At 41.9% G+C, this 21,659-nt stretch overlaps 2 protein-coding genes across 2 annotated transcripts in view; both read right to left on the bottom strand.

Annotated features, from left to right (window-relative positions):
- CHMP2B (charged multivesicular body protein 2B) overlaps positions 1 to 17,136 on the bottom strand; it is a 58,012-nt gene extending 40,876 nt beyond the window's left edge. Inside the window, exon 1 of the mRNA XM_085852210.1 lies at positions 16,957 to 17,136. Coding sequence (XP_085708336.1) covers positions 16,957 to 17,121 — 165 coding nt within the window. The 5' untranslated portion in view covers positions 17,122 to 17,136. The remainder of the gene's footprint in view (positions 1 to 16,956) is intronic.
- Positions 17,137 to 19,330: 2,194 nt separating this feature from the next.
- Positions 19,331 to 20,767, bottom strand: LOC147014313 (ATP-dependent DNA helicase PIF1-like). The gene has a single exon (XM_085850598.1). It carries the CDS (start codon positions 20,765 to 20,767, stop codon positions 19,331 to 19,333), a length of 1,437 nt encoding a protein of 478 aa, XP_085706724.1.
- Between the last annotated feature and the right edge of the window lie 892 nt (positions 20,768 to 21,659).

Below are 21,659 nucleotides of genomic sequence, written 5' to 3'. Positions count from 1 at the left end.
GGAACTGTTTACATCTATTTACTGTATTTGAGCTCGGACCAGTAGTTTAATGGTTGCGAATTGTATCTCAGGAGGGTAGAGACCAGCTGAGTAGAGATTGGGAAAGTGCAAAAGGATTGCGGGATGCAGAGGAATGGTTGCTTAGCAACGACATCGATCTGGAAGCAGTGGAATTGACTTTACACTGTACAGTCTACTACGATGAAACGGGACAGGATTTTGAATACTCAGCCAAAGTGCATGGAGACTACACCACAAACGCTCTCTGCTGACGACAAACTTATGCGATTTAGATATATTGGGTGAGTTGTGGGGAGTAAGAGAAAAAGGTGTTTGCTCGTGTGGCGTGTGGTGTGTGTGTCTGGTTCGGGCCAGTCCTTTTTCGGACCTCCAGGCCCAAGTGGTCATGATGGCATAATTGGACCGTGGTTCTCAAGGCCCCACAGGCAAACGTGGACCTGCAAGGGGGTATGGGACACTGGTTTCATTTGAGCTTCTGGTATCATTGGGCTGATGGGCATGAGAGGAGACAGGGGTTCGGCTGGATTAAATGAACCAAATAATGGTGCAAGTTGGCAAGCCAGGAAAAGCTGGACATGCAGGAGAACGTGGAATTCCAGGGAACTCAGGATCTCCTGGTAATGCCGGAGCACCTGGTGAACATGGAGCAGCAGGCCCTGATGGCAATGCTGGAGACAGGGGTCCGCAAGGGGAGTCTGGAACAACAGGACGCCGAAGTGCGATTGGGATAATTGGACCACCAGGATCGTCTGGGTCAGTGGGTGAGCAAACCTTGTTCAGGTGAGCAAGTGGTGGGTGCAGATGAGCATATGCATATGTGGTGAAGGTAATGGTGTGAACCCTTTGATCGGTTTGGATAGGCAGGATTCATAACATCTTTGTTTACATTGAGATCTGAATTTGTATTTATCTTCTGACGTCAGCGTCGGTTGGTATTTTAAAACGCGTTTTTCATATCATAACAGCCACCGTACATGTGAAGGCTCCCTGTGCACTGTACTTCCTGCTCCGAAATTCATGAGATTTAATCGGACAATTTTATTTATTGTCACAATGGTAGACCGTGGAACTGTTTACATCTATTTACTGTATTTGAGCTCGGACCAGTAGTTTAATGGTTGCGAATTGTATCTCAGGAGGGTAGAGACCAGCTGAGTAGAGATTGGGAAAGTGCAAAAGGATTGCGGGATGCAGAGGAATGGTTGCTTAGCAACGAAATCGATCTGGAAGGAGTGGAATTGACTTTACACTGTACAGTCTACTACGATGAAACGGGACAGGATTTTGAATACTCAGCCAAAGTGCATGGAGACTACACCACAAACGCTCTCTGCTGACGACAAACTTATGCGATTTAGATATATTGGGTGAGTTGTGGGGAGTAAGAGAAAAAGGTGTTTGCTCGTGTGGCTCACACCAAGTGGCCATACGAGCAAAAGGGGGGTGTAGAAGGTGTGCTGCCTTTTTGGCTGTTGGTTGCACCAACCGGTGGCGAGGGAGGAAGCACATACTGTGTGAACGAGTGCTGGTGGAAGAACCAAAGGCCAGACTGCTTTTGCAGGAAGTAATTCCGCGATTTGGGATTCCAACACGATTGTCATCGGACCAAGGAGGGTCCTTCACGGCAAAAGTAATGATGAAAAGAGCCAAGGGCTTGGGCATTACAACACGCAATGCCACAAGGGGGCTCTTGCCCCACGAAATAATAACAGGACGCCCTATGCAGTTACCGGCCTCTGCTCCCCCGGATATGGTGGATTGGGACTTGTCTTGCATGACTGATGGAATAATGAATTATTGTAAGGCGCTAACTGCTACCATCAGGAATTTTCACTCACAGGTGCAGGAAGCACTACCGATACCAGCTGGAGGTTCTTTGCATGATCTTCAACCCACTGATCGGGTCTGGGTGAAAGAGTTCCTGCAGAAAAATGCCCTGCAACCCAAGGGGACGGGACCTCACACTACTCTTGACCACTCCTTCCGCCGTCAAAGTGAGAGGTAAGAGTGCACGGATACACCACTCGCATTGGAAAAAGGCACTCGAAACGGCCGACGAAACTAGGGAGCCAGCCCGGCAAGACAAAGAGACGGAGTGGTGAGAGGCCCGCCGCAGGCGGAGCCAGACGCCCTGCCGAACGTGGAACCAGGAGGACCAGGGAACAGAGACCTTGGAACACCGGGGCCATCAGCAGAATCCCGGACGATCCAACATGCGTCTCCTAGCGCTGACATTACTCCTTTGCAGCTGGGGCCTGTCATCAAGCAACAAACTAACAAACTCAAGCCAAAGACACTGTACACACCTCCGCGGTAAAGGAGGGAACGGAAAGGAACTAGTAGCAACCCAGCAACGACATAGGAGGGAAGCGGTTGGAGAAAGAACGGCAACAGGTGAATGCGCAAGGTTGGGGAAAACGTATAACCAATAACTAGATAAGGTAAAGATATTTTCAAAGGAACCTGGCGAGACCGCACCACTCATTTCCAGAGGGCTAACAACCATCCAGTCACAGCAGCTCATAGAACTGTCCTGCATCCAAGCCAAGGGAACTTACGATTTGGTAGAACGAAACAAGGAAATAAAATTGATTAGATGGTCTTATGCTATGAGAAAATCTGTTGGGGGGACGTCAGAAAATGCAGAAAAGACAGAAGTGGCTTAGCAGAACAAAACGCAAGACAAAACCCAGTGGGGGCACTTTGCACAAGTTGGATTCATATGGGGTCAACACGCATCTTTAATTACCTGAGTTCCATAGGCCCCTAACGGAACCCTTTTAGAGTATAGTGAAATCTTGCGAAAATACAGTAACCTCCCGGAGAAGAACACATTTCACTTCGAGGTGTTTCCATCTATAAGGCTTGAAACTCTCACTAGTGAGCGAGTGGACCGCATGGAGGGTTACGCAGGGTGGAGATCTATATTTCATGACTGGGAAGACTGGTTACTGCGCATGGTAGGGTCAGCACTCCTAATCGTCGTGGGAATCATTTTTGGAGTATTTCTGATTAAGATTCTCATTGCCATTTGTTTAAAGAAATGCTGTGAAGCCTCACCCCTCACCCAGGCCATCATAATAATTAACCGTGAACTCATGGAGGAAGATACCCAGGACCTCCGTATGGGGCCACAACCAGACCCGACCCCCACCATATGAGGGACCAACAAGGTGTTCTGGTGGAGTGGCGCCCTGGGAAAATTCTTCCAGGTATTAATGATTACTCAACGAATTTTCAAGTGAAAAGGTAAGCCAAACATGGGCTCACGCATCTCATTACAAACGAGGATACAGGAAGTTGTAAAGAGAAAGAAAGGAAATCTACAAGTAAAATGATACTGGAGGTTTATGATAGATGTGGCAGTGTTTTTGATTAGCATGTGCATAATTGTGGAAAATGGACAATAACAGATAATGAAGGCATGTATGGGAAAATACTTATATGACCCTTATACAGGTATGTAATTATGCATCTCATGGGCCTCTTTTGTCTTCTAGCGCAAGATGAGAAAGGAGCTTACACCACGTTTTGAGTGTTCACAGTGCTGCTCACCCATTGTTACATTTGCATATTGTCAATGATATAGATGCAGTTAATGTTTTGTAGAAATTACCTCGATGATATTGTTGCAATTAGTGTTTTGTAGAATTACCGAAATAATATTGTTGGAATTAGTGTTTTGTAGAACTCCCTAAATAATATTGTTGCAGTTAGTGTTTTGTGAAATTACCTACACAATACTCTGAATAAGGGAAATTTAATACAATTTGATGTGAGGCATGTGGCAGTGAGAAGGACAGATGCGAACCTGGGCCACCAGTAGTCGGGGACTTCTCATTTGGAGGTTGTCATTGGCTGTTCACGGCATTTGCGAATATCGTTTGGGGGTGGCGGAGCCAAGGGATGGTCAACTCAGCCGTCAAATGGAGGCCCACCTATTTGGTGAGCTTGGGGAATGGCGAAGTATGGTCAAATGTGACCAAGGAGGGACTGTGAGGAGTGCTATTTTATGGTCACATCCAATCCATAATTTATATATATATATATATATATATATATATATATATATATATATATATATATATATATATATATATATATATATATATATATATATATATATATATATATATATATATATTAGTTAGATGTAGGGATTCGAACCCATTCTTATACACTCTGTAATGCATTTTACTAAAAACTCTCTATAGTTGTAGTGGCACTGTTTCCTAGTAAGTCAGTCCACCAGATGCCCTCTAAAGGCACTGGCTGTGTTATTTTAGTGATAACAAACCGAGGAAGTAAACGTTATCTTGGTTTTCCCAAGCATTCCTCTCCTGGGCTCTTGTTTAGGTTGAACTGCATATTAAAATCGTCATGGCCTTTATTGCCGTCAGGTAGTCCATCATAGGCACAGGACTGCACTCTACTGGTCAACCCACATTCCACTTTTGAGACTCACCATTTCTGTGAAACTTAAAAGGGGTTTTGTTTGTCCTGCAAGCATCCTACAGTGAAAAGAAGCCTGGGCAGGGGAGAGGGACTCTCTAAGAGAATTGCTTGGCCCTAAGATAAGAGCTCTTGTCACATCAACTAAGGTTAGCATATAACCAAAGATAGATTGGAATTAGAGATAGAGTGTATATAAGGGAGAGGTTTTGAATGTAATACTCAGTGTGGTTTTGGTAGCTCTCCACTGTGCTGGTTGAGCTGCTAACATCACCTCCGCTGGCGTGTGGTCCTTCAATAAAGCTGCATTTTGGTGAATCCTCTTCAACTGACTCTCTTCATACCGGGCCGGAGAACAGAGTCCTCACAAAATATATGTTGGTTTCAATCAAATGCTCGTGTGTTCCAGATTCAGAACCATTTCGCCTTGAGAAAAGGGTCCAGGAACGTAACTCGTTCTTGAACTGGAAGTTGTCTATATCAATGTGGACCAACTCTTAACCACTCCTCCCAACTCAAATTTCCTCATAAGCAGTGATTTCAACCATCACCATGATAATTGTCTGGGGATTTGTACCTCTGCAGCCAGCCACAACACTTTCGCAAAATACTTTTACAGCTCCATAGGCCTGACCCAATCTGTTATGTTTCTCAATGGGATATTTGCCATTTTTTTTGGCCAAATACTCCTTTTTGGACCTGGTAATGACCAACTTTCCTTCTAATGTCTGCTGTTCCGACACTGCTGCAATTGGTGCAAATGATCATATTCTTGTGAGAATTCACATCTCGCAGCATGGTTTCATAAGCCCAGGGTCTGAAAGCTCCTCAGCATCTGGAAGTTCTCAGTCCATCTGAGAGCGACTGTAAGTTGTGCCCTCTTACTTAAAGATTGGTCTTCCATCATCACTACCCCAATATCCATGCCACTTGGGAATTCTTCTACACCAACCTGCTCTCTCTTAAGCACAGATTAATCACATCTAGTCTTCAGTTATCATACTCATCTTCCCACCCCTTGTATACTAAATCCTATGGTGAGGTAGTTGTGTTGTCTTTGAATAGGAGTTGGGAGAGAATTGATGACTTCGATTCATAGAAGATAAATCTGACCAAAGGCAATCTTGAATCATTCCATAAAACCCACAAGTCCACTCTCAGCAGAGCCAGAAAGCATCTAATTAGCATCAACACAAAATTATCAAATCTGTCTTCTTCCACAAAGGCCTGATGGGAACTAGTCAAGCTTATGCTTCTCTTCAATTCTTTACCCAACTTCAAATGACACACCAGAAGATTTTGCTCGTGAGAAAACCAAATGTCTCAAGTGCGTTTCCAAATCTCGCCTCACTCTCTATTCCTACCATATCCTAGCCACTCATTAACTGCTCCTAGACTACATCGTTCTCACATGAGAAGGTGGAGAAGATTCTGGCAACCCTCGACTGTGATTCTGTGATGGGCCCGGAACAGCTGAGCATTAAAAACCTGGTCTGCCACTATGCGTACCTCGTTTATACTCTGTTCAATCTACAATTTGCCTTTGGCCACACTCTATGTACATGGAAGCCAGAAAACATCATGGCATTACACAAAGGGCAGAAAACTAGATCCTCTTAATTTCAGGCCAATTAGCTGACTTTCAATTATAAGCAGTCATATAATTCATCATCAGAGTTGACATAAAATCCTTCCTTTTTACCAAAAGCCTGATCTCACACCATTTGTTTCATTTCTGATCTGGTCAATCCACCATGGACAACAGATGAGGGCCATATCTCCGGACACATCTTGAACATTTGAAACAGCATGGCACCCTGCCTTGCTCTCCAAAGCTACCTCCTCTCATGCCTTGCTGACTTCCTCCAGTCAGCATGTGGCTCTCAATTGGACCCTTTCATCTCCTCTCCCTGGTGAGGCGAGACCACCCAACGGCAGTGTCTGATGACACTACCCTCTGCAGTAACATCCCTCATCATTCGGTTAAGCAAACAGCAGCCTCTTCCCTCTTTGTAGACCTTGATAGAGTAAAGAGTTGTTCCAACACTTGGAATATGTCTTTCATCTTTGGCACATCTCTCACTCATTCTTTCTGAAAGGATCATCTGGTGAACCCTCTCATCTACTCACTTGGCAAACTGCTTCAAGAAGCTCAGTCCCTCAAACTTTTGCATGGGTCTCTCTTGGGAAAAACAGTTGTCAAAGTTGGCATCCAAATCCAGCCATCGACTGGGGGTCCTCCATCATGTCAAGTGTTTCCTTAGCAAATCTGAACAACTGACATTCAACAAGGGCTTCATCAACAGCTCAATGGTATACAGTAATCCCCCGTTTCTCGCGGGGGTTATGCTCCAAACCTACCCGCGCTAAGTGAAAATCCGCGATGAATGGACGCCTCCCCAAAAAATCGACTTGTCTGGTCTGGTCGGTTTGAGAGTGATCCGGTTTGAGGTGCCTGAGAATGACTCGTCTGGTCTGGTCGGTTTGGCAGTGATAGGGTTTGAGTTGCCAGAGATCGACTCGTCTGGTCTGGTTGGTTTGGCAGTGATTGGGTTTGAGGTGCTGGAGATCGACTCGTCTGGTCTGGTCGGTTTTGAGGTGATGGGTACGAGCAGTGCTCGTCCAACGGCGGAAAACCTTTTTCCTTCCCGAAGCATATATCGAGCACCTTAACCTTCTGGAGCGTCAGGACCTTCCTCTGGCGCTTTGGTTCCTTGTCAGAAGCCTTAGAAGGTGCAGGGCGTTTGGGCGGCACCGTAGGGCTTGGAGAAAATATTCGAAGTTCACAAGTGAAACTTTGTCTCGTGCGTTGTGTGACTGGTCGAGCACCACGCGTTATAATTTATTGCTTAAATAATTTATATTTTATATATTATTACTGCGATATACCGGGGGAATCCGCAGAAAAAATTAGTTACGTTCCAAGGGAAAACCCGCGATGAACCGGGGGCTCGATAGGTGAACCGTGATAAAGCGGGGGTTGACTGTACTCCTTTCCACTTTGGACTGGCACCTCTGTCTCACACCTCTCACATATTGATGCCGTGGAGACCAAAAGGCCCTTAAAATCATAGGAATCTCCTATGACAAAGCAAAATCTCTGGGCCTGTTACTCACAAATCGCATACAGATTGACAGTCCCTCTGTCTTCTCTCATCTCCTTTCTGATCTTTCACCCACAGACCTTTCTGTGCTCTGATCCTTCCCTTGTCACCTCCCTCCCCCTCAGATTTCTCCAGTGTACATGCATTCTGCCAGTATCCAACTTCTGGTGAAATTCCCCAAAACCAGGCTTGCTGCTCACCTTCACTCATTTATTCCTCTTTTCTCTCAACAAGAACCCCCTTCTTGCTTGTATACAGCTTGTTCAACCGATGCGTATTCCTCTCCTAAGCTTACTCTCAATTATCCCCTCGCCTCTTCTGCATCATTGGAGGGCCATTCTCAGAAAAACGTACAATTTATTTGAAAAAATGTCCATAAACATATCTTCAATATATGCACTCCAACTGCAACAGAAAGCCTAGGAATGATTGGAAATTTGGAAAATGACATGGAAAAAATATTCTTCTTCTAATTTGATGCCACATATTGTATAAATGTAAATTTTGTAAATGAAATGTCATTACCGTTACCTGTCCCAGGAAATGTCATCGTAGTAAAATTCGTAATTACTCCATTAAATTAACTTTGTCAGGGAATTGAAGTGAAAAAGAATGATTGCCAATAGTTTTAATACAATTTGGATAATTTGTCACATATTTGTCACAGAAAAGGGAGTAGAACGATTGAAATGATGCCAATCCCTAAATTAACTTTGAAAATGTCATTACCGGTACTGATATTGAATGAAGAAGAATTGTTAATAGAGTGGCCAATAGGGTACCTTGAGTCAGGAGACCAGTTCTCAAGGCACCATTTTAGAATTTACAAGGTCAAATAATTTGAAGAATCAGGAATAAAACGAGGTAATTATTGAATTTTTCCTATGTCAGGGAAATTAATGGTCATTACCGTTACCCTCAGATAATGTGGAAGGGGTTCGTTCATATTCCAGGCGTGTTTGTAATCATGAAGCGCTAATATTTAGTGACTTTCATCATGTTTTTTTTTGGTAAAATTCGGAGCAGTGTTGTCCGATAAAAAGTAAAAGTTTGTCATTACCGTTACCCATTGAAAATAACGATAATGACCTCAGGTAACGGTAATGACAACCTGATACTTTCAGACAGGCAAGGTGTGATAGCATGATCATTTTATCAGCCTTTAACTTCCATTTCTCTCACCTATGAAAGGTTTTGTTGAGCAGCAATCAAATATTCCATAGAACAATCAAATGTAGCGGAAGAGTCGACAAATGTCGCATGTTGTTTTCTATGTATAACTGATGCTGACCCAATATTTGGTCATTGACGGGTCAATCATTACAAAGTATGCAAGCTATTATTATCAAAGGGGATTCGTACTTGTGTCAGTTGGTAGTACCAGTTCAAAAATACAGAGGAAGGAACATGATAGCGATACAAAGGAGAAATTGTGCCACAAATTCGAGAAAGAATTCAAAGAACTCATGAAACATCAATACAGAATCATTAGTCAGTACTGTGCGGTGAGGAAGCTGAAACAGGAGATTGGGGATGCGGAATGTGTAGTACAGTGTGATTTCAGTTAAAACTACGATTGTAAGTTGGGCGAGGAAAAGATGTCGATGCACTTTGGAGCTTCTAAGCAGCAGATATCTCTCCATACGTGCCATGTTACATTAAGGAACGAGACGAGGTGTTACAGTACGGCAAGTTTGGACACCCATCACATGGCTCCGAGTATCTGGGCTCATCTTGAACCTGTACTCGCTGACCTGCGAAAACATGGAGTGCAAAAGTTACACGTTGTCTCCAACGGACCAACGAGCCAGTACCGGAATAAGTCTAATTTTCAACTGTTGGTCAACATTCCTTATATCATGGGATTCAAGCACGTGTCATGGAATTTTTTAGAAGCTGGTCACGGAAAGGGCCCGGCAGATGGTGTAGGTGCTGCAGTGAAAAAACTATGCGGATAAATTAGTTTCATATGGGAAAGACATTGCCAGTCTTGATGATCTACTTGACCATGTGGGGCGGAATATAAATGTGAAGATGTCGGCTATTGATCAAGAGAGAATGGATGATATAGAAGAAAGAATGAATAATATCGAAACTGTGAAGGGGACATTGCAAATTCATCAAGTAGTTTCCACAGAACAAGGAATGTTCTATATAAGAAATCATTCCTGTTTTTGTTCTGGCCCATGTAATCTCTGTCAGTGTTATTCCCCAGAATTGGATGAGGTTGGATGCATGGATTTATCATCTCAAAAATCATGCCCTTTACATCGTTTTGAGACAACCTTAAGCGAGCGGAAAAATATTTTATTCCGCCAATGCCTTGTAGAAGGATATGATGTCTATCGATGATTTGACTACCCTGGATGCTCATGCGAAAGATGATTATTGAAAGTGGGTCATTTGGAAATCGTTGGGCAAGGATGGCGACAGTTTGGAAGCAGATTTTGTGTTGCATGGATATTCTCCTGTATTGTTCACTCGAGGAACGCGTAAAGTTTTTTTATATTGGGAGAGTGATTTCAAGGCATCCTCTGAGATTGAAGTATCTGGAACGTGTTGGCGATAGTGATCGATACATTTTCGATTGGCCGAAGCGGGATGATATAACAGAGGGGGAGGAAGATCGACGCTTCATTCTGCAACAAGTGGCATTCACCGGCCCGCCACCATTTGAACTTGATCGGGAGCATACCAACAGCATCCTCAACCATAAACTAATGAATTGATGAAATACTAAAGTGATCAATACCAATTCGAAATATATGTTGTCCAGTTCATTTGTTTGTCATTCAAATGTTTGTAGATGTGTTCATGTTATAATATTAGAATGTAAGGTAAAGTTGAATTAGTTAACTGGTGACAATAATGATTTTTTCTTCAGTAAACCATTGGTAACGGTAATGACAATGGTAACGGTAATGACTTGTATTTACCGTTACCATCATAGAATTGTTTGTTTGTTTTTTGGTAATAAATGAGGTTTTTTTGCTTTGTGGCTGTTATATTATTTCCTGTCATCTTAATATTGACATTTTGGTGTAATCTCAAATGATTATAGAGTTAAAAATTTGTGAAAAATATCCAAATCTAACAATGATCTTTATCTGAGAATGGCCCTGGAATCTTATGGCAGGAGGTGGATTCTCAAGGACTGTCACTCTCCCAGTGGTGGTAATGTGGTGGGCTCTCTATTTTGTACAAGCATTTGACCTTGCTCCTCCTGCCCTCTCCTGCCACTGACACCCCATGTCATTTGCATTCCTTGAGCCATGGAAAGATGTTAATCACCACACAAAGAACCATGAAAAGATGGTGTTTCAGCACAATCAGAAGGCACAAGAGGAGAAACGAATGGATCAGACAAAATTCCTTGACATTCTGGTCACAATCAAAAAACTAAAATGGAACTGGACTGGAGACAGTATGAATCACAACAACCGGTAGAGAAAGCCCTGGAAGAAGCAGAGGTAGATCAAAGATCACACAGAGGGATTCAATTGAAAAGTTTTATAGAGTACAATGGCCTAGAACAGAATTGATGGGTTGAGAGAGGACTTTGTCCTTCAACTAGGCTAATACTGGTCAAGTCAAGGAGTCAATATTTAATGTACAATTACACCATTTATTGTCCCCACGCTTTGAATAAAATAAAAAACAACGAGGCCTGTTATTCGCTATGGGCCTGTTCCTTACTACTCCAAATATCCTACATATTGTAATCGGCTACATCAGTCAATTTATATCTTCCTAAATGGTTGTAGAGAAATTCAAACTTGGTAGATCACCACATGGCAAGAAGGTGTGAGAGCAGTATTATTTTGACCCCGCCCTCTGGGGGGGGTGGCTTAGAGCGGGGTCAAACGGTAAAATACCAATATATACAATTACGGGCACATTTTTGAACATCTTTTTAATGAGACTTTGTGTACGCAATTAACATTGGGGGGCACATGAAATATGTAATTTTTTGTGGATTTGACCCCCTGTTCATGGTCCAGTGGGCAAAACGGAAGATTTTTTATTTTTAACTCAGAATTTGATATTGGGTCATTCCTGGTGGAACTTTTTGCCATCTTTCAACTTTACTTTAGTTGGGAAGCGTGGGGATTTGCGATGGTGTGCCATCGACTTCACTCGATTCATTGTTTTTACAATGGCATGGAATGTAGAATCAACATAAGCTTGTAAATTTAATGAACAACAACCATAAACAGGTAAAGATGAAAAAAGTACTTTTGATCGACTTTGTCACTAACAAACTTGAATTTGAAGAATAAAACATGAAATAAATTGATGAGGTTATAAATTTGAAAATCAAAGAGCTGATCAAAGAAGAATTATCTGGCAAAAGCAGATGCAATCTTTTTTCCCTCCACCCCCTTGGCACACTCCTAAAAGACAATCGGCATGACCAATGTGGCATTTGCAACCAATTGATTTTTTTTTCACAATCAAGAGTGACAGTCCGTGACAATCCACCTCCTGCCGTTTTGTAACCAAAAAGAAAAGGGTTTCCCATGTAGTTCACATCTGTTCAGAACAATAACAGCCATCAACCAAATAACAATTTTGTATTTTAAAGATCACAATCAATCCCTTTCAACAAAACATGGAAATGTGTGTTTAATCGTCTGAACGTGTTTTTCATGCACATTCATGACTTGCCAAGTCTGTTGAAATGTTTCCCTCAACCAAAGTGTTGTCGGAAATTAAAGGTATGGTTCCAAATGCTCATTATGGTGATAGAGGGTACGCAGCATCCCAAATAACAATATCCACCACGGTTTGAGGTGACAACGTTCACAACTCAGAATTGTCAAGTTTCAAGTTTGCTCGAACCAGTGCATCTGACATTCATGTCTAAGAATCCTCCGTGTACATATGTAGGCACATATGCGCACACACCACGTGAATAGAACCATGTATCATACGTTCATGTCTCAAGGCTTGCAACTGTCGTCAACGAGTCTGAAATATGATATACAGAAACCACTTGCAGTTAAAGTAATCAGTGTGCGCTTCAGGTGGTGCACTAATTAGGATGTAAGTCCCATAGACTTCAACCACCACTTGAAACTAATCACCCTACAATATGGTGAGGAACTGAGGCCAGACCTTTTTCCAAATTGCATCACAGCACGAGATTGTAATTCTTCAGCAATTGATATTCCGAACCCAAAAAGTGGCTGATGGTCTGGAATTCTACTTTTGTTGACAGCTTCTGCAAGCCCCCCCCCCCAATGAGCTAATGCTTTTGTTTGACGTCAATGGGTGGATGGCGAAAAGTGATTCTTTGAAACACCAAAGTTCTTCAAGAACATCTCTTGCAACCAAATCCAAATAGACACATCAATATTTTAAACATCCTGCATTATTAAAACATCAATCTATAATTCCAGCAATCTGTGTGTGTGTGTGTGTGTGTGTGTGTGTGTGTGTGTGTGTGTGTGTGTGTGTGTGTGTGTGTGTGTGTGTGTGTGTGTGTGTGTGTGTGTGTGTGTGTGTGTGTGACCACTGTTTCTCGGCAACCTCTGGTCCGATCTAATTGAAACTTGCCAGGCATATTGCTGGGGACCTGAGGATGTGCCTTTTCAAGGTTTGATATTAATCGGACAAGTGCTTCCCAAGTTATGGCCATTTATTTACCAAACCAATGGCAAGACACGTTGTGGCCGATGGGGAAGGGAAGCACAGCCGCGTTTCCCATTATAGGTTACAACGTACGGGCTTCCGGAGAGTGATGACTTCGTGTATTCTAATAATTTCTCAATTTCTTATGCGCATTTATAGATAAACACAATGGCCCAAGTTATGATCGTTTTCATATTAGACGGTGTATAAATTTCGGGAACATCAGAGTGCTGGTATGCTCCATACCAGGAAGTAAATTTTTTCTGTCTCTTCTCTTCTCTTTTTGTTTTTCCTTGCCACAACATTGCGAAAAGGTAAAATACGTTGGCGCTAATTGAATAATTGGGTATTAAAAATAAATTGCGATAATCGTAACTGCGAATAATATCGAACTTCCGGGTCACGCACGTACGGGCACGTGAGAGCGAAGAAACGGCCGGTGTGGTTTATTTATTTATTATTATTATTTTTTTTAAGGGCACGTACTAGTAATTTATAATGCCTTCCACTTTGCATAGTGATCAAAGCTTACTTTTCAAGGTTGATCTACTTGATGCAGCTCTAGCACGCGTCATGAGGATGAACCAGATTGCACGCAGTGGAACAATGCTGAACAGCAAGTAGGCAATAGCCAATCTTTATCTTCTATTCTCTTGATGATTTCGCACCAATCACGAACAACAATATATATATTTACACGGCACTTGCATTCAGCAGACTATCATGCATTTATGCACATGATATAACTCAATAAATGAAAGACACAAACTTGTTAATAGTAATTATGCAAGTACACAATTGAAGTCAGGTTTCCAGGTTTCAATTTTTTTTTTAATACACCTTTCATCAGTAAAATATTAAAATGCTTCACTTAAACAATGCGGATTATTATTGGATTAACTTTTTTGATGGTTTGAAAATGGATTTAGACTTAATCAAATAAATTTTGCATCCACTGCCTTGCTTTGTACTATCAGAGAGAGAGCGCCAGTACTCTCTATGTGGGGAGGGCGTGGAAACAATAATGGCGGTTCCACCGCTATGTACAAAATTAAAGTTGGAGTATCTTCTCTAAAAAGTCTCTTTTGCTACGTTTGAAAGCCTACCTGGTCTGTTCAGCTGAGTGTTGAGGCAGGGATCACTTTTCAGTACTCCAGACCATGGCAAAGGCAAAACTCCCCAAAAACCGTGATTGGTCAAAACCGCAAAATCTTCTTCTTGATCATCATCATTATCATCATCATACGTCCTATTTCCAAGCTGCCTCTCTCAATGTCAATGATTCTCGTCCCATCTGACAGAGTTTTACTTTGTGCAGCATCCTTTGCTATCGTAATTTTAATCGCTTGAAAGGATTATACGAAAATTATGCAAAACTGCATTCCTTTGTAAAAAAAAATAGGAAGGGAGGGTGGGACTACGACTGTCAATCAGCCTGGTGGGGTGTGGCTGCTTAACACATTTGCCCCATCACACATATTATGTGAGTGTGGTTAACCGTGGAATATTATCAGGAAGTCGGTAACGGCAACAACCCACACATATTTCGACAAAGTACGTACTATTTAGAGTGTAAAATCGTCTATAAAGTATGTACTACAACATTTGTAAATCAGTAGTACAATATCTATACATGTATATATTTCTTAAAAAACCGTAAAGAAACAAGTAATAAAAACATTTTTAAAATGTAAAACGATGTAGGGATGTTACTCCAAAGAGTATGTAATCAAGGAATGGATGGTCATGAGAAATGATCATGTGGAACTATCCCTATATCTTTCATTGAATAATGGTTGTCCCTAGAAAAGACACTAACTGTGTGTGTTTGATATAACATTGTCTTTTTGAGGTTTTACATGATCATTTCTTGTGACCATCCCCACCTTGTTTACATAATTTTTGGAGTAACATCTCAACATGCTTTTACATTTTTACCTCCACCACCGAAGGTGGATGGAGGTTATGTTTTCACCCCTGTCTGTCAGTTTGTGAACAAAATATCTCAAAAAGTTGTGGACGCATTCAGACAAAACTTGGTGGGCAGATGTGGTATGTAACAATGAAGAAAGGATTCGATTATGGTGAAAATCCGAATCCAGATCCGGATCCGAGAATGTTTTTTAAACGATTCTTCACCATTGAGTGACAGGGTTAAAACGACGTATATCAAGATATCTCAAAAAGTTGTGGACGGATTCGGACGAAACTTGGTGGGTGAGTTGGTTAGGTGACAAGAAAAGCCGATTAAATTTTAGTTCAGGTCCAAATCCATATCCAGCCTATCAGTGGGATACACAATGTAAACTAATCAGCCTGGTGGAGGTATGCGCTCTACCGAGTGCCCTTTTAGTTTAAAAATGTTTTTATTACTTGTTCGTTAGGTTTTGACAGCTATGGTGGTTTATGTCACAAGCTACATAAAAAACAGCTACTGGGATGAGTCATTCATTTCATAACATCTGGAACCAAGGCTGCATTTTGATTATTTTCACAAAGTTGAAGGTTAACGGAAAGGAAGGTGAGATCCAAGGAGAGGAACTGCTCCTGTAGCGTCAAACAGTGATTTTAAGGAATGTTTACATTAAGTAAAGGCAGAGGAGATGCATGAGGAGCATCTGGCACAACAATTTCTATCTGGCAGTACCAACAGTCAAAAATCCCACCACAATAATGTGTGCCCTTCCAGACAGTTATAATATAATGAAAGTGCAAATGAAAAGCTTACCATCAGTCATTTCTCTGCACTACAATTCCTTTGAGCAAGGGCCATTTCTCTGTACAAACCCAATATTTCAATATTTCATGAGTAGTCCTTTTTAAACCAGAAAGGGATTATACCATTGGAGTCCTTTTGCAATATTGCATTATTCTTCTTCTACTTATGCTTCACTGCCCGAAGGTAGGTTCGTCATAATAATAATAATAATCATCATCATCATCATCATCATGAACTCTGCCCGATGCAGAGTGCTAGTGCTGCTGAAGCAGTTACTCAACTACAATCCTGGTCGAGTTGCCACTCCGATTCAGGAAGTTAGGACAGTAATTTGTTCAGGGTGCCAGCGATAGCTCGCCTACTCTTCACGAAGGACATTGTGGGATTTTTAATGTCCACCGTGAACTGTTGCTGGCAGATGGGATGCCAAGTTTAACGTCCATCCAAGGGACAACATGTCTATTGATGAATCAATGACCTTGCCTGTGAAACACCTGGATGACAGTTAATAGTTGGGCCAAGATTATGAGTAGGTTTATTGCTGCCAAAGTAACCCTATGAGGATTACAACAACTGGTTTGCCTTTGCCTGCCCAGTGGTAGTCATGGCACTAATTTGTAATCAATTCAGGATGCTTGTGATAACTTTCCCGCTCTAAAAAACACCGCGATATTTAATGTCCGCCAGCTAATGCTGGCAGACAGGATGTCCAACTTCATGTGCAACGGAGTTACAGTGCACTTTACAATGCAACACCCTGTCTGTGAAGCACGGATCTGGCAACCGTTAGGTGGACCGAGAATTGAACCCGACCTGACAGATCAAAGCTATGGGCACCACCTCTGTAACAACCTGTCAGACGTGTTATACTCCAACATCTCTGAAAACTGTCTGAATGCAGTATGACAACAAAAGACCTGCCCCACAGTCTCAGTATGAGTGTTTTCTCTCTACAAGTATATCAAGGAAATTTTCATCAGTGCGGGGAGGAAGAAGAGACATAAAGTGAACAAATCACATGCTTACCAGCTGTTTTTGTTCTTTCTCCAGTGCACCTTTGTCCCTCTCCAACCCCCTTTGCACCCTCTTCATCGCTCTTCCTTGTTCTTTCATCACTTCTGTTAAAACATTATTCTTGTGAAAATGTGTCGCTTTTACTTGGCAGCAAGATGCAACTTCGCAGTTTCCCATTCTTGTTCAATTTGAGAGAAAGGCCTGATGAGCATCAAAAATTCGTATACATGTGCAATATTTCCATACACATACAAAAAACAGCACTATCCAACCATCTCACCACTTTCCCAGGTACTGACATGCTTTCAACAAGCTCACAACCTTATCAAGACACGTCAGAAAAGCAAGCAGCAAAGAGTAAGTACTTTCAGGAGTCCAACTGATATTTTGCTGGATCCTCAGGTTTGACTATACATTTAGCAGCAGCCAAACTTATTACTGTTGCAAAAATTATTATTATTATTATGGCTGTCCCAAGTCATTACCACAACCACCGAAGGTGAAGGAGGTTATGTTTTCACCCCATCTGTCTGTCTGTCTGTGTGCAGGATGTCTCAAAAAGTTGTGGATGGATTCAAATGATTCAAATTCAAAGTCGGATCCGGATCCGACTACTAGACTTTTCTCAGTGATTCTTCACCATTGAGAGCTAAGGCCAAAAACGATATAGAGCACGATATCTCAAAAAGTTGTGGACAGATTTGAATGAAACTTTGTGGACATGTTGGGTATTTGACAAGGACGAATGGATTCGATTTTGATGAAGATCCGAATTTTTTTATTTTTAAAGCGATTTTTTACCATTGAGAGATGGGGCCAAAAGTAATATATCACATGATATTTCAAAAATTTATTGGGCCCGATATGGTCGACTAGATCAGGCATTGTGTGGCGAAGGTATGCGCTCTACCGATTGCCCTTCTAGTTTATTACTGGATGAGAACTATCTTATCCTATTTACTATTTCTATTTCCTCTCCTCGTTTCAAAAAATTTGGAACAAACAAAAAAAGAAAACTTTAATTTTCACTCTGTAACGATTCTCATTTATATTGAATTTTCTTCCACTCCTGGTTCCACATCCCCCACCACCCCCCTCTTTTCTCCAAACTGAATCTACATTAAATACTACAACGGGCTCTCGTAGAGCGCATACCTTCGCTGCATCCACTAGTTTGAACATAGCATGAGAGTAAAATGAGGAACTAAAATTCCACTAAATCTGCTCGGGAATTTCGCAAATTTAAAGTCCATGATCCAGATTTTGTGAAAGGATTTTGTTATTAGAACTATTACGATTATGACAATTTTAGGTGATTCGTTGTCCCGAGTGCCGAACTCCGTAGCATGTAGGGTCGGATTCGGTCGAATGTCACTGACCACGCAGACACGACCTGGATCAAGTAGATCATGTTTTCAAATCCGAGCGAGGACAAAAACGTCATTTTAATTGGCGTCTAATTAAACAAGAAAGTAAAACTCCTTTTACTAAACCATGAGCGAAGCTATGTGCATATCAAACTATACTAAGTCTCCTTAATGAAAATTTGTTGTATTTTACTTAGTAACTAAGTTTGGTAGGGCCCTTATGGCCCTTGTTGCATCAACAGACACACAGTTTAGAGACAGAGATATATTCTAGTTTACACCCAAACTTCACCAGGAAGTGTTGGGGTAGGGGCGAAATGGTGATAAACAGCAAACGACTGAGTTATTACGTGTTCAATATTGTATTTATTATACTTGACGGAACATGGTGATGGCATAGAACACAGACAAATATGGAAATGTATGAGATTACAGTAGATAATAGGAGACTAACAAAAGTTGGCAAAAGATACATGTTATTTAGTTAGATCTACTCATGAAACGTTATGTTGAAATATTTGAAATGGGAACAACACATTTTCGGTGATCGCGAATGTGCCACAAATGCGTGAGGAACAAAAAAAAAATCATATTTCGAGGGAGACACAAAGCATGTCGTGGTCTGAATAGTACGTGTCAACGACATCCACGTGTACGGCGACTGGCTGGTTGACGTATACGTGGTCCAGTAGAGATCTCTGGTCTGTCGTTGGCTCGGTCACATACTGGCGGAACCCGTGTTGTGCCATCAGCTGTAGGATATCGTTTTCCGTAGCACCAAGCAGGTCAAAATTGAAGTCACCCAGAATGATCGTCAATCGTTCTGTATTTAGTGCCGTCAGGAAAAGTTTAAGTTTATCTTTGAACGCCGTTTGACTCTGTGATGGAGGTCTGTATAACGTCACGATATTAATTGTCCTGTTGTGGACAAAGACGGATACTCCTTTGTGTTCCAGATCTGAGATAGTGTCTAAACTTGCTGGATGCATTTTTTCCGGTGCCATAATCATGATGCCACCTCAGCTGACACCATGGTCGATGGGCCTTTCGGCTCGGAAGCACTGCAAGCATTTCTTCAGCATCTGACATTGTCCGATTTGTAGTCCATCATGCAGAAATGTTTCGGCGAAACAGAAAACATCTATCTTTAGCATCACTGGATCCTTCTTCATGTCGTCCAAGTGCTGAAGATAGGATCTGACATTAAGGAAACTAATGTTGAGACACTTGTTTGTTTGATAATGGGGTCTTGGAGCATCAATTTTCGGAATGTTGGTGAGACGGTTCATTTCTTGCTGAACGGCAGGATTAATGCGGATGCTACTCGCATTAAATCCCAAAAAGAAAAGTCCCTGAATTGACCGGACACGGCTCATTGCAACATATGCCTGGCCAGGCATAAATTTGCCTCGGCCTTGCATCGTCACAACGATTTGTTCAAGCGTTTTCCCCTGAACTTTGTGAATAGTGCACCCCCAGGCAAGTGTGAGAGGGAACTGAGATCGCTTCACCTCCACCGAGTGTCGTGCCCTTCCAGTAAAAAATTGAACCTGCTGTCTCACGATCGGGACCGCGTCTGGATAGCGTTGCTTGTACTGGCTCTGGGCAATTGCATCCTTGCCGACTCGAGGACTGTCAAACTTGACGAGAATGGTAGTCACCTGATCTCCTGTAGTCTCTATTGCAAGGACGGTTCCACAGACGCCATTTGCCAAACCGTCAGACACGTTAATGTTGACGGTGATCACAACTCGTGCCCCTTTTGTCACCATAACGACTTGTCTGAGTCCTCCAGTGTCAGATGCTTTTGTGGACATAATCACATCAAGTTGACCAGTCCTGATATCCTTGTTTTTATCAATGGCCTTGATTTCATATATTGGAGATTTTGATTTCTTGATATGCGTCATGTTGTGGTTGACTACTTCTTTGTTCGTCTTAAAGACGTGTAAGGCGTCAGCTGGATAGTCGGGGTCGGATGTGGTTATCACTCGATTTCTGAGTAGTTTAATGTCTTCCTCATTACAGGACGCTGTTCTGACCCTCATGAGCAAATCAGCAAACCGCTTGTCATCTTTTTGTCTCATGCTTTCGGTCAACTGGATCATGGTGAAATTTTCCTCCCAGAGTGATCTGTGTAACCTGGCATAACAATCTGAGGGAAGTCCAAAGACATGATCTTGGCCAACGGGTTGGAGTTGAAAGAGATCTCCAACGGCAAGAATGCTGACGTCTCCAAAACGCGAGTTAGCATCTGATATGCCTGTGATGTCTTGAAGTTGCCGATGGATATGATATAGGAGATCTGCTCCCACCATTGACACCTCATCTATAATGAGAAGTTTGAGCTTCCCGATGCGTGATCTGAGTGAGTTAAGCTTCTCGCTGCTCGCGGGCATATACTCTCTCTTACTGCGTGGACCACATGCGAAACTAAAGGCCGAGTGTAGTGTCATTCCTTCGATACCGAATGCAGCCGTCAGAGTGCAAACAATACCAAAATAATATATGATTACGAAGATTTCAGCATCAAATAGATATCTTAGGGATTAATCCGACACCAAAAATATGAAGCATATTTACAACATGATTTAGTGCCTGATGTTCATGTACAGTTGTCTCCTTTGCAGCCATTGATGTTCAATAAAAGAGACCTCGTTGACCTTTGCCACTTCCGGGGATTTAAAATTTAATACCGAATATTTAGGCGTTAAGTTGATGTAAACTACAGCAGAAGTGACAGTGTTACAGCAACCTCCCCCCCCACCCCAACCGCTCCCTTGGGTGACAGCATTGTACATGTGTCATATTAGAGGGTGGTGAATTGAATACTGAACATTTGGCGTTGATTTGATGTAAATGGGAACAAATTTGAAACTGTTATCACAAAAAAATGAGTTTGACCTTGTTGTGACCTTGACTTTTGATCCAATCGCTTTCAAAATCTAATCGATTTGTCCTCTTATGATGTCAAACACGTCACAAAAATATCAGCCGATCCGCCTATTATTATTACCTTTGTATTAAGTTGTCCACAACGCATCTCAATACAAATATGCATTTTGTGACCCCCGTGACCTTTGACCCACAACCGCTACCTAGGGTGACAATAGTACTATACCTTGTGTCATTTCAGAAGATGGGGAATTGAACACTGAACAATTTGGAGTTAATTTGATGTAAATCGGAAACATATTAACCGTTTTCATCATGAAAAAACGATGTTGACCTTTTTGTGACCTTAACCTTTGATCCGATCGCTCCCAAAATCTAATGGATTTGTCCTTTCATGATGCCAAACAAATCCAAAACAATTAAAGCCTCTCTGCGTTTTGTTTTTTTTTGCGT

The sequence above is a fragment of the Eptatretus burgeri genome, chromosome 13 (genome assembly GCF_056783735.1).
Source record: "Eptatretus burgeri isolate ZD-2024b chromosome 13, Ebu_testis_v1, whole genome shotgun sequence".
NCBI classification, from domain to species: Eukaryota; Metazoa; Chordata; class Myxini; order Myxiniformes; family Myxinidae; genus Eptatretus; species Eptatretus burgeri.
Note: the sequence above shows the minus strand (reverse complement) of the source record. Positions and strands in the feature narration are given on the sequence as shown.